This window comes from Perognathus longimembris, chromosome 1 (genome assembly GCF_023159225.1).
Source record: "Perognathus longimembris pacificus isolate PPM17 chromosome 1, ASM2315922v1, whole genome shotgun sequence".
Taxonomy (NCBI): Eukaryota; Metazoa; Chordata; class Mammalia; order Rodentia; family Heteromyidae; genus Perognathus; species Perognathus longimembris.
In genome coordinates this window covers 54,962,062-54,975,276 of record NC_063161.1, presented here as the reverse complement: position 1 = coordinate 54,975,276, position 13,215 = coordinate 54,962,062, and the positions used below count along the sequence as shown (strand labels likewise).

Below are 13,215 nucleotides of genomic sequence, written 5' to 3'. Positions count from 1 at the left end.
CCCAAGTTTGTGGTCCCATTTTTGCTACTGTGCAATCATGAAGCTAAGTAAATCATTTGCTTCTTTTATCAGTGGCTGCCTCAGTAAAATAAGTTGAACTAAAGGATCTGAGTCAGTTTAGGCTTCAATAAGCCAAGCATGAGGGTATCAGTCAGTGGCACAGAACTGTACCTGACAGTGTATGACCTTGACCACATGTAGCAGCTAGACAGTCCCTCACCTGTTTGATTCGGGAACGGGCAGGGGAACTGCGCCGCCGCCCCTTGTCCCCCTCAGCTTTGCTTCCACTGATAGCTGTCCCAGCATCACACAATAGTGAGTCATCAGTCTCTGGCAGCGAGTCGGTACAGAGCCGCAGGGAGCCCTCATCTCGGGCTGGACTAACATCTGTAGATACCCCCAGCTCCATAGAGAGGGAGCCACCTCCCTCAGGGTCAGGAGAGCCTAGCAGGGGTTCTGAGCCAGGAAAACTGGCACTGGCATCGCCCTGGCTCAGATTAGAGATCTCATTAACAATGTCAGATTTGATGAGAGTAGGTGGTGTAGGGGCCACTGGTACACGGGACTCCTCCTGCTCTTCACAGGGTGAGTCTTGTTCTGTCTGCTTGCATTCTGGGCCATAGACCTCCATAGGGGTCACAGGGGCCAGCTCCTCAGAGGCCAGGAGCACAGGGGAACCTTTAAGTTCACTAGCCAAACTGGCAGGGGTCTGTCCAGCCTCTGGCTGTGAACCAGGGACATCAGTCCCATCCAGAGGGGCTACATCTTCCCCTAAACTGGCAAAGTCATCCAGGGCTGGGGCAGGGCTAGGGGCAGGGCAGGACAGGTCCCCCATGGGGGAGGGGAGAGGACTGGTGGCACTGGGCTCTAAGGCTGGGCACTCAGGCTCTGGACCTTTTTCAGTTTCCATCTCATTCAGCTCAGCCTCATCTGAGACCTCCACTGCCTTCCCCAGGGGGCTCAGTGGGGAGGGAATGGACAGTGGAAGAGCAGGAGGGGAACACTGTGAAGGAGGGGAGGTGGGGGGATGCAGGGAATGCTGAAGAAGCGGTGAACATGGTGGTGGAAGGGCCTCCATCAGGATGGGAGAAGTGGGTGCCATTGGGGAGCCTGGAGATGGAGGAAAAATCATTGGGGGCACAGGCTCAGGGTCAGTGCAGTTAGCTTCTGGTGGAGGGCTGATAGGTGTCTCTAGGATGGGGGCAGCCAATGGAGACTCAGGGTCACTGTCCCCTTTGGCACCAAAGGGGTACTCCAGCTCCCCCAAAGGAGACAGGGCCGGTGGGGCCGCAGCTGGGGTAATGGGTGAGAGTGGAGGAGGAAGAGGATCTGGGGGAGAAAAAGAACAGCTTAGATTAGATGTGCCATGAAGACTTAAGATTGTCCCAGAGTAAGGGGGTACTGACATCCCCTTACCTGGTGGCATCAGCTGAGGTGACAAGGATGGCTCCCCTGATGGGGACAAGGGCAGCTCTTCAGGCAGAGGGGAGAGGGGTGGTTCCCCAGGCTCAGACAGGACCGGCTCTCCAAGCACGGGGGATAAGGGTGGCTCCCCAGATTGGGAGAACAAGGGCAATTCCTCAGGTGCAGAGCACTGGCCTGGCTCCTCAGACAGCTCTTCAGGCTGAGGGGACAGGTGTGTTTCTTCAGGCTGGGGGGACAGGGAGGGCTCCTTAGGCATGGGGGACAGCTGAGGTTCCTCAGGCTGGGAAGACGGGTGCAATTCCTCAGGCTGAGGGGACAGGTGCAGGTCCTCAGGCCGAGGGGACAAGCACGGTTCCTCAGGCATAGGGGACAAGTGTAGCTCCTCTGGCTGAGAGGACAGACACGGCTCTTCAAGCACAGAAGACAGGCATGGCTCCTCAGGCTGTGGGGACAGGTGCAGATCCTCGGGCTGGGGGCACAGTCTCAGTTCCTCAGGCTGAGGGGACAGGTGCAGCTCCTCAGACGGGGGACAGAGTTGGGGCTCCTCAGGCTGGGGTGACAGGTGTGGCTCTTCAGGATGGGGGCACAATCTCAGCTCCTCGGGCAGTGGCAACAGAGGCGATTCCTCCAGTGGCAGGGACATGAGCGAGTCCTCAGGTGGTGGTGAAGCAGGTGAGTCTTCAGGTGGTGGGGATCTGGGGGAGTCCTCAGGTGGTGGGGATAGGCGTGAAGCTTCAGGTGGGGGCGATGTGGGAGACTCCTCAGGTGGTGGGGACAAAGGAGACTCCTCAGATGGCGGGGACAGGCGTGACACCTCAGGCAAGGAGGGTAAGTGTGATACCTCAGGAAGGGGTGACAGGCACGACACCTCAGGTGGAGGAGACATAGGCGAGTCTTCAGGGGGTGGGGACATGGGTGAATCCTCAGGGGGTGGGGACAGTCGCGATGCCTCAGGAGGGGGGGACAGGGGAGACTCCTCGGGTGGCGGGGACAAAGGAGACTCTTCGAATGGTGGAAACAGACGAGATGCTTCAGGTGGTGGGGACATGGGTGACTCCTCGGGTGGAGGGGACATGGGTGACTCCTCAGGTGGTGGTGATAGGCGCGAAGCTTCAGGTGGTGGGGAAGTGGGCAATGCCTCAGGTGGAGGGGACAGAGGAGACTCCTCAAATGGCGGAGACAAAGGTGAAGGGTCAGGTGGTGGAGAGAGGGGCGTCTCAAGTGCTGGAGATGGGGGTGATGCTTCTGGTGGAGAGAAGGGTGACTCCTCCAGTGGAGAAAAATGTGATGACTCAGGTGGGGGAGACAGAGGAGACTCCTCAGGTGGTGGAGAAAGGGGCGACTCTTCAAGTGGTGGGGAAAGGCGTGAGGCCTCAGGAGGCGGGGATGCAGGTGACTCCTCGGGTGGCGGGGACAGGCGTGAGGCCTCGGGTGGTGGGGACGTGGGTGATTCTTCAGGTGGTGGGGACAACGGTGATTCCTCAGGTGGGGGCAGCAGTGGCATCTCCTCATTTAGGGGGGCCTCCAACTGGGGCTCAAGCTGGACCCCTGCTCTCCCTGCAGATACAACACACAGTAGTCCTACCTAGCTCAGATCTACTCCACAAAGAATAGAGTCTAAGACAAAACAAAATCTGTCTCTTGCCACAAAATAAAAGATTAATTTCAGGGACCCTCAAACCCTACTCACCTAGTGGTTTGGCTTCACATTGCAGGGGCCCCGGTTCCTTGGGTTGCATAGAGGTCACGTGCCCACCCTTTGGCTGCCCTTGGCATGCAACGTACAGAGCATCGGGCTCATCAGTGGGGATATCACCAGGCTCTGGGGGCGAAAATCTGCAGAGGGTACAGGGGAGCAGGCACTGTGGCTCTCGCCAGCTAAGAACTCTTAGAGAGCACACTGGGGCGAGGCATGAATATTATGATTTGCACTGCCCACCTTAGGGCTTTCCTCTGAAAAGTCCACTTGCTTTAACATGGCCCCTGCCAATCTCAGTCCTTCCAATCCCTCATTCCCAACCTCAAGCAGTTCACACCACTTACTTGCTACAGACAGGTGGATGCTGCTCGGCAACAGAACTGATAGCCTGCCCTCCCTGGGCTCTGTGGCAGCGGTGACAGAGTGAGTAGTTCTCAAACCATTCAGAGTTGGGATTCAACTCTCCTGAGCCTGCCCCACAGGCCCGACATACCCGGCATGTCTAAGGGAGGAAGCAGGCAAAACAGCCTCTCGTCAAACTGACAGTCAAGACTGGAGGAGAGTATAGGACTAGCCATCACAAGGACACTGGGAATGCTACTCGAGGCAGAATTAGCAGACACTTACCTTACACTTCCAAGAGTGAGCAGGCAGTTGCTCCATGGGTGGTTTTAAGCAGAAGGTATGATATCCTTTGTCACATGTCTCACAGACCAACATCTTAGAGTCATTCCCAGGTTTCCTGCAGGAACACACAGTACATTCCAGGAGCCTTCCTGCCATCATTTTCAACCCTAGCCTATGTTTTACTCTAGGCTTCCCTCTGGCCCTCCTATTCTCACCTGCAGGCTTGGCACACTTTGCATTCAGGACACTGCCAGCCAGCACGCTTTTGGGCAGTCAGAGCAGTGTCCAGGCAGGCCCCATGATAGTGATGCCCACAGCTGGTACAGAAGAACAGGTCACACAGCTCCCCTGGTCCCTCACACACTGCGCAGCGTGCCTCCTCTGCAGTAAGAAGGGACAGACAGCACAGGTCAGCTTTGCGGTCAACAGTCTTTGCACAACTCAGTACAGTGCTGTATAGGTAACAGGTATTCTGTACTCAAGAATGAGTGAGTAGGGCTGGGAATATGGCCTAGTGGCAAGAGTGCTTGCCTCGTATACATGAAGCCCTGGGTTCCATTCCCCAGCATCACATGTATAGAAAACGGCCAGAAGTGGCGCTGTGGCTCAAGTGGCAGAGTGCTAGCCTTGAGCAAAAAGAAGTCAGGGACAGTGCTCAGGCCCTGAGTCCAAGCCCCAGGACTGGCCAAAAAGAAAAAAAAAGAAAGAAAGAAAGAAAAAGAATGAGTAGTAGCAAATAGTTACTAAGCTCTTGCCCAACGTATGCTAGGTACACCACAAACAACACGGTAAATCTGTCAGGCAAAGTCCCTGTACTCAAAAAGTTCATACCTATTTTAGTGGAGCACATTAAAGACTTTGAGGAATCCCCTATACAATACAAAATCCAAGACCATTAGGCCCTTGTTTGCTCTATGTCCAAATGACAGGACTTCTCACCAAGATGTGCAGCCCCGTCACTGTGCTCTGGGCATAGCAGCTGCAGTGCTTTCATGGATAAGAAGGAACCACTGGCAGTTGCACAGGGGAAGTGGTAAAGCCGTGGACATCCAGGTGAGCGGCAAGGAATGGAGGCACCGAGCCTGGTGCAGTGAGAGCAACGCTGCCAGGATGAGACAAAGCCTCAGTATCAGTCAGCTTTCCCAAGAAAAATAGCATAAACACTAGCCCAGCCCCACATGACCGCTGTTCTTCTCCTTCTATTCTGTCTCAGAAGTCCACCAGCCCTGTTGCCACCTGTGCAATGCCTTTTGCCTTAGCCCTACCTGTGAGATCCCTGAGAAGATGGCCTTGTCCACACCACATAGTTCTGGGCCCTCGTGCCCCCATACACCTGCTGACCACGCAGCACACCAGTGGTGTGCCCAGCAGGATCCTTTATAGGTGGGAAGAGGTAAAGAGAGCAGAAAGCGTTAACAATACAATGACTGCTAGCTCAGCTCCTATGTCATTTTCTGTTCCACTTCCCCTCACTTACCTCCAGGTTCTCCTAAGTGGGAAGGTGTAAGGCCCTCAGGGAAACCAATCTTTGACAGGTCATCATTGGGTGGCACTGCCTCACTGGGACCTGGGTTCCCCTCCAAGGATACCACTGGAGACTGGGGCCAGTCAAATGGCAACTGAAAGCGCCGTAGCTCCCGCTGCCCATGCAGACTGGGCTCCCCGCAGTTACAGAGAGCACAACGCCGCACTGGACCCCCACTGTGGATACACAAGCATCAGTATCATGCCAAGCCCCTGACAACCCTATGATTTGGCATGCCTATGCTTTCCAAACACACATTTTCCTAAATCCTCTCCCTTGAAGCACTAAAGTCTCAAAATTCTTGTTTGAACTTTTATGACCATTTCCTCCCAAAGAAGTTACCTGCAGTCCTGGGGAGGTTCCTGAAGCCTGGGACTCCCAGAACTGGGAATAGAGACCACCCCCACACGTGGTGGGCCGGGAAGGTCTGGCTCAGTGGCACCTGGCTCCCCCGGGGCTGCAGGTCCATCAGCTGAATAAACAGAGTAACACATTAGCCTCACTTGATACTAAGTCCATTCACCAGACTTGAGAATATCCAAAACCCTCTGCTGATCAGAGATGGCATTTCAACTGTTCTCTTAAAGAACAAAGTCACTCAATTGCCTGACTATTATTACACAGACTTAGCTCATCCTTATGCCAAGATCAGAAATATAAGGCTACCTGTGAAAAGCCAAAAGCTGTCAGCCAACTCAGAATTTGGGCAACTCACCTGCCGGTTCTGAATCTTTATCTTCACCAGGCGGCTTCTGACTGTCCATCCCTCTCTCCGACTGGGCAGGGCCCTCTCGGGGAGACCTGTTTATGTCAAGACATAGCTGTATGACCAGTACTCCTCAGACATCAGAGCTAAGTCTTACCTATAAACTGTAACAAGAAGAATTAGTCTCCCCAACTCTTATACCACTGCCCAGTTCTTCCCCAGATAAACACATACCCTCTTCTACTCTGGACACTCATGGGATCTACTTCACTTTGCCATTTCCAGGCTCCTCCATAAAAGTTCCCAGAAAAATAGCACTCAACTAAAAGCACATCTAGTACCACCCTTTGCCTCATCTCTGAGCTCCTGGCCGCTGGTGGGTCCTATACTCTGGCCTCTGACCTCAGGTCTTAGATAGCTACTATTCTACAGGTCTAGCAGTGCCAACCCAGGAAGTCTGAGTCAAGCCAAACTCTATCTCCCATCAGCAGAGTCAAGGGTCTTTCAAGAGACAGAATACACTATTGGAATGAAAGCTTAGCTATGGATAGATCTCCCCCACCTCCACTGGTTCAACAAAGATGTCCTAATCACAACACAAGAAAAAAAATTCCACCCAAATATAGCTCCTGCTTTAACTGTCCACCCTTGTTCCCTGCCCTGAGGCCTGAGTGTCACCTAGAATGAAGGCCTCAAGTTGTTGCCCTTAGCAACGCCAACTGCCCTTCCTCTTCAGATGTCCCTAGTAGTTAACAGAAGTGGGCCTTAAGAGTTACTGAGCATGTGTAACCAGGCCTAAGGCTAAGCATGCTGGGAGTTGTAGTCTCAGGAAGCACACTGCCACTTGGAGATCTAAATGAGGCAGGACATAGCAGAGCAGTGTAGCTTCCTTCCTCTTCCGCCAAGCAGGGTTTCTACACATACTGGGGGGTTAGGGTGGGGGTGGAGGGGAGAAGTAATCGTCCCCTTCTTAGATATGCTACCCTATACCTCAGCCAAATGAAACACACTAAAGTTATATGTAAATAAGTTGAGAACCACAACTTTGGGCATATTTTCCTAGACCTCAGAAGGAACTAAGCATAGTACAGAAACAGAGAAGAGGAGCAAGTAAGAATCAGAGATGAAGAATAGAAAAAGGATCCTGAAAAGAGAAAGGGACTGGTGCCAGAAGCTGTTAATGAGAAGGACAGCAGACACTTCTCATAGTCAGTGAAGTACAGTGTTTCTAGAATTTGATTTGGGGTAGGGAGTCACTAAAAAAGAAATGTAAATAGTGAAAGTTTGATAAATTTGTCTCCCACTTTTTCTACTCCTCTTGTTTAGCCAGGGACCATACCAACTTGGGTAAGGACAACCCTGCTCTCACAAAGTGGAAGGTTAATACCCCAGTCAATAACATGGGCTTGAACAAGAGAAACTCAAATGATTGGTGTCCAACTACAATACCAGTCTTTCTTCTCTAATATCACAATTTATTTCCAGATATTGCCAATGCCCCTCCTGAGGAAAAGAAATTATTTTACTTTTCCCTTAACACTCAGAATCTACTAAACATGGAATGTATGGCAGCACCTGATACTTGGTCACCTCCAGTCCCAACTGTCCCTTCCCCAAATCTGAAAGGAAAGCACGGTGGGTTACCTGGCCAGCTCACAGAAAAGCTTCTCTAAGATTTGCAGGGGGCTTTAGAAGCCACCCAAGGGAAGTGGGAGTTGTAGGTCAGGGTACCAACCACACCTCTCTTCCTATTCAGTCAAGGCCTGGCCACACCCAGAATATCCAAGAGGACCTCAAAGTTTTCTAAATGTTTACACCTTACTATACCTTAATTCCCCCACCCACCCACCCCCAAAGACTCTTCACCAATTCTGTTCTCAAAGCTGAGGCCAAAGGAGTCACAAACAGCAACAAATAAGAAGCAAGAGTGATAGATAATGCAGTGGGGAGGAGGAGGACTGTTTCACACAAGGCCAGAGGGACAAATTCCTCTGCCCTCCCCCGAGCGCAGCCCTCTCAGGCTGGTAAAAGCTGGCACTGCTAAAGGAGGTACAGAAACCCTTCACCCAGCCTTGGGGAACATCATATCAACACTGTCCAAAGCCAGAGGCCCAGTCCTGAGCCATGAAGATGAGATTATGCAGCAAGGAGCACAGTGTCCTCCAAGATGTCCCCAAAGAATCTAGAAGAGTGTTCTCCAAACGGTCCCCAAAACAATCTAAAGGTACATCCAAGAAGTCTAAAACTCAGCTTCTACTACTTAACCATCCCTGCAGCCTAGCATTTGCACCCTAATACTGAGTCCCCCAGCAATCAAGCCCTTGAACACATCTAAACAAATAAAGGGACAGGCTCTCCCAGCCCTGTTATTTAGTCAGTAAGTAGAGACACACAAATTCACCAAGGGGTTTTCCTTGGATCTAAACCATGCTAGTGTCCAGACAGGCTTCCTCTGATCTAGAGTATAACCCCCCCCTTAAGTCTTATGAATGAAAGGCCCCAAACAGAAAATAGAAAGCAAGAGTTTCTATCAACCCATTCTCCTCCCTGCTTCATCCTAAACCAATAGTTTTCACTTCATTTTCCCAACCAAGGGGGAAACGGAAGCTTGGAAAGGTAAAAGGACAGAACAAGCCCTTGAGTGAACAGCACTTCAACATGACTGAGGACTTCCTGGTTCCCAGCCTGAGAATCAAACCACAACTCTATCCACCCCCATTTTGGGTCAATCTTCGAGGAAGATTCCAAATGGCAACACTGGCCCTGCGGACCCTCCATACTGTCCCTAGGACATCCCAGGGGCAGCCATAGATAACACAGTACAATTCTACCTAAGAAAGTTATTTGAGAACAGGAAGGACGCTCCCTAGAAGGTAGGAGCAGAGAGCACAGTTGACAGCTCACCTGATTCCACCACCCCTGGCCACCTTTAACCTCCCCAGAAATCTTTCAAGGGCAAAATCCTCACTATCTCCTTTCCAAAATCTAAACACAAGAAGATCTAACAAATGTTTTTTGGAGGGCATGAAGAAAGGGAGCAAAATGCACTAGCCAAATCCCTGCTGGGCAGCATGACAGGTGTGAGGGAGGCTGTCCCAGCCCGGAGCCCAGAGACTGAGACATGAGAGTCATGCTGCACACTTCCTTCATGTGCATACACAGTCCTTCTCTCCAGCACCTCCTGGCAGGGCTGGAAACACTGGCTTCCAGCAGAAAGAGCTCAAGTCAAGTCATTCCTAGGAAGCGGTACAGGCCACCCTATTCTGCAGGGTTGGTACAGCATCAAAGGGCCAGTTAAAACTCCCTGGCTAGAAATGGGTAGAAGTTGGGGAGGAGCCTGCAGGACTGGCCAGAGAATCAGGGAAGCTAGCTCTCCACACCAGGCCCAGAGAAAGCAGGAGACAAAAGCCATTTTTTTTTTTTTTGCAGCCCACATTCGCAGGGAACAAATCTCAACGGCCTCCTCTATAATCCCTGGAGATTATGTCCATCCCGAGAGGAGGGGAGGCAAAGCAGGCTAAGACAGCACTAGGCCTCGCTGGGGTCACTTTGCCAGGCAAGGCTAGTTTAAAGTTGACCGGCAGGGCCAGAAGTGCCCCCAGTCCCGCCTACTTCATGCCCCAGTCACCCCCTTCATCACACTAGTCAGTTTCCACCCACCTTCCCCTCTGCCAGGGAAAGAAGGCCTGGTGAAGGACCTAGAGCTTCTTGAGTTTTCCATCCACTGCTGTGGGTGCCGGGCTGGGTAGGAACAACCTTAAAGTCCAACCTGGCAGTAAGTCCAACCTGGCAGTGACACCCTGCCCCCCCCCCCCAATCTCCCAAGTTATTCTGTCCCAAGGAGCCCTGTGGGGAGAAGCAGCAAGCAGCCTGGGATTGGTGCTGGCATCAGGGCCTGGGTCCTAGTTTAGTCGAACTCCCCCCAATACAAAAATAAACAGGCAGCAAAGCTATCTGGACAGGTTCCCAAACTCCTGTGGTTCCTTGAACCCCCAGCCTTTAAAGAGGCACACCCCAAGACACCAGGCCTTGCTTCTGTCTGGCGACTGGCTCAAGTTCCCTTGACAGACTCTGCCAAAGGAAGCCTCCCCAGCTCTGATATCCCCTTCTCCAACCTAAAAGCCACCACCAGCCAAGATAGTCCATCTGGCTGTGCCCCCAGTCCAACCCTTTCTGGGCCCTGGCCGAGCGGACTTCACTCACCTCTTCACAGGACGATCCAGAAATCTTCATCCGAGAACATGGCCAGAGCCCGGGCCGCTCCCCGACCTCCAACCGCCAGAGCGATCACAGCCGCCCCCCGCACGGGGGGGCTTAGGGGTGCCAAGAACGGTAAATCCAGGTCGGAGTGGCCACCCTCCCCCCCCCCCCGCAAAAAAAAAGCAAGAAGCCAAAAGAGGGGTTCTCTGCCTTGGGTTCCAGCAGTTTAGGTTTCCATGGACAGCCCCAGGGTGGCGAATCCCGAGCGGACACAAAGAGAGCACCGGTGGCTTTGATCTTGGGCGAGCAGGCTCCGCATCCGCGTCGTCGGGCGGCCTCTCAGTCCCTGGGCCCGGCCAGCGCCCCGGCCGCCCGCGCCGGGCTCGGGCGGAACGTCGAGGCTCTCCAGATGGAACGTCGAGGCGCCTCCCCAAGCAGCCCGGAAGGAATGCCGCGCCGCCCCGTGCCGGGCCCGGATGGAACGAGACCCTCACCGCGGCGTCGAGCCCCCTCTCCCCGCCCGCCCGGCCGGCGCCCCGGGGCCGCGCGAGCTACGGCGACGCGGAGCCGGCGGGGCCGCGGGGCTGAACCTGACACACACCCAGTGCCGGGCTCCTCGACTCCCCGAGCGCTTCTCCCGCGGTGGCTACGAGCCCCCCACCTTCGGCTTCCCCCCGGGGAAGGGAGGAGGGTAGGTGGGCGAGGAAGAGGAAGGGGCGGGCGGTGCGAGCCCTCTGCCCGCTCCCCTCCGGCCGCTCCAGGCCCTGCGCTCGCCTCCCTTCCCCTCTTGGCCTGGGGAAGCTGCCCCGCCCCCGGCCTGGCCGGCTCCGGTCCCAGGCACCCCCTCGACCCCCAGCAGACTGCGATCGCGGGGGGCCTAGAGGTGCATTGGCCCAACCCCGGCTCCCGGCGCCGGGGGGTCAGGAAACTGAGCGGAAAGTGGGGAACGAGGCAGCCATTTGCAACCGGAGAGGAAAGTAGTGCAGCGCGGCGCCGCTCCGCCTCCCCCCCCCCCCCTCCGCCTCCTGCTCGGCCGGTAGGGTGGTTCCTGCGAAGGGGCTATTTCCTGGCCCGAGATCTGGGGAGCGGTCGTGGAGGCTCGTGAAGCTCCGGCGCGAGATCCAGGTGTGGCCGTGGGGGGGTTCTTTGGCCGGGGGAACCCCACTCGAGCAGGGGCGGGGGGAGAAAGGAGAAGACGCGGCCCTATTTTGTGTTGGAGCGGGCGGCGGAGTGATACAGGCCTCTCGGAGGAAAGGCTGTGACTCTGCAGTTCTACGCACACGCAAACGGGATCCCTCCGCCACGGGTTAACCCCGACGGCGCCGGGCCGGCCGCGGAGCAGACACGTGGGAACGAAGCCCCCCTCCTCATCGCCCCCTGCCCTGCAACTACCTCCTCGGCCTCCTGAGCGATGAAACTAGGGTTCTAACCACTTTCTAATTCTGTCCGCCTACAGTCATCGGTCCTTGAAACTCTAGCTATCCCCTTGCCTAGGCCAGGGACAATCTTTACTGGGGGGGGGGGGGGGGGGAGATGGAAGAAGAGCCTGGAGATTGGCCACTGCTCTGCATCCTGGGAACTGGAGTCCACAAATGGAGAAAGTGAGGCACGGTGCCTAGCGCTGTAAAGGGTGGGTTCTTGCCACGTTTGGGGGTCCGGAGAACACTGAAAAAGTACCTCCTCTCTCCTGTTCTCCAGGCCCCCTTGTGCAGCAGGAGTATTGATGTCACAACCACCACACAAACCATCTCCCCATCAAACATCAATTATATCGGTCCCCTTCCTTTGCACAGTGTCCCCCCCACCCCCATCACTCGTCTTTCCTAATCTTTTTTTTTTCTCTCTCTCTCTTCTCAAGTAAACTAAGATAGCCTCACTGCCTGGCCAGGAAACTGTTGTTAGTATCTGGACAAAACCCCAAAGCATACACATCTGGCTGGCAATCCTTCACCCCACCCCCACCGCCCTCAATATGGATGGGAGGAAGTGATTATAAGAACTTTTCTGAATGAATTGTGCACATTGGGTCAGCAGCAGGAGACAAACTATGTACTGAATACTTTATATCCTCTTAGCTACCTCCTACAAGAATTATGAATGGAATGGAATTAGCTCCATATCACAGGTTGAAAAGATTGAGGCTAAAATAGATAAAAATTGCTCATGGAGTTATGTCTGTTGACAAGTAGCCATGATTCAAAACAGAGTCTGGGTTGGGAATGTGGCCTAGTGGTAGAGTGCTTGCCTAGCATGCAGGAAGCCCTGGGTTCAATTCCTCAGTACCACATGAACAGAAAAAGCCAGAAGTGGCACTATGGCTCAAGTGGTAGGGTGCTAGCCTTGAGGGAAAAAAACAGCCAGGGACAGTACTCAGGCCCTGAGTTCAAGCCCCAGGACTGGCAAAAAAAAAAAAAAAGTCTTTTTACCAGATCTATCTATATATCTATATATTATATGTAATATATATTATATATGTTGTATATGTTATATATATCTATATATTATAGGTAATATATATCTATATTATATATATCTATATATTATATATATTATAGGTAAATCTATAAATGTAGCCAGGTACAGATAGACAGACATAGACCATATATATAAAAGAATATCTGGGGCTAGTTTTGTGGAGAAGAGATTATACCACCATTTGATAGACTTATGTAATGATGGATGTGTATTGTGTCCACATCACCGAATAGAATAGCCATTACTCACATGTAGAAATTGAATACTTTGAAATGTAGCTAGTGCAGCTGAAGAACTTTTAATTTATATAGCCAACTACAACTTGTGGTTCCCATATTGGCAGTGCAGGAGATCTGGTGTGGTCATGACAGAATTAAGATAAGACATAATTTCTGCTATCCACACACTGACATCATGTTCTCTGACCATTTGAGCCCATTTCAGGAAAAAAAAAAAAAAAGCAAAAACTCAGTGACCCACAGCTCACCCGGTTTAAAACAAAAGATTAAAGTTGAACCCAGGGCTGGGAACATGCCTAATGGCAAGAGTGCTTGACTT

At 53.0% G+C, this 13,215-nt stretch overlaps 1 protein-coding gene across 4 annotated transcripts in view; it reads right to left on the bottom strand.

Annotated features, from left to right (window-relative positions):
* Nucleotides 1-11,664, bottom strand: part of Kmt2d (lysine methyltransferase 2D) — a 44,227-nt gene extending 32,563 nt beyond the window's left edge. For all 4 annotated transcript variants that reach the window (XM_048365169.1, XM_048365187.1, XM_048365178.1 and 1 more), the window contains exons 1-12: nucleotides 10,186-11,664; nucleotides 5,992-6,077; nucleotides 5,619-5,748; nucleotides 5,229-5,452; nucleotides 5,017-5,126; nucleotides 4,691-4,853; nucleotides 3,967-4,132; nucleotides 3,752-3,866; nucleotides 3,469-3,626; nucleotides 3,116-3,261; nucleotides 1,417-2,982; nucleotides 221-1,329 (exon numbers count right to left, since the gene is read on the bottom strand). In XM_048365169.1, coding sequence (XP_048221126.1) covers nucleotides 221-1,329; nucleotides 1,417-2,982; nucleotides 3,116-3,261; nucleotides 3,469-3,626; nucleotides 3,752-3,866; nucleotides 3,967-4,132; nucleotides 4,691-4,853; nucleotides 5,017-5,126; nucleotides 5,229-5,452; nucleotides 5,619-5,748; nucleotides 5,992-6,040 — 3,936 coding nt within the window. In that variant the 5' untranslated portion in view covers nucleotides 6,041-6,077; nucleotides 10,186-11,664. The remainder of the gene's footprint in view (nucleotides 1-220; nucleotides 1,330-1,416; nucleotides 2,983-3,115; nucleotides 3,262-3,468; nucleotides 3,627-3,751; nucleotides 3,867-3,966; nucleotides 4,133-4,690; nucleotides 4,854-5,016; nucleotides 5,127-5,228; nucleotides 5,453-5,618; nucleotides 5,749-5,991; nucleotides 6,078-10,185) is intronic.
* Nucleotides 11,665-13,215: the final 1,551 nt, after the last annotated feature.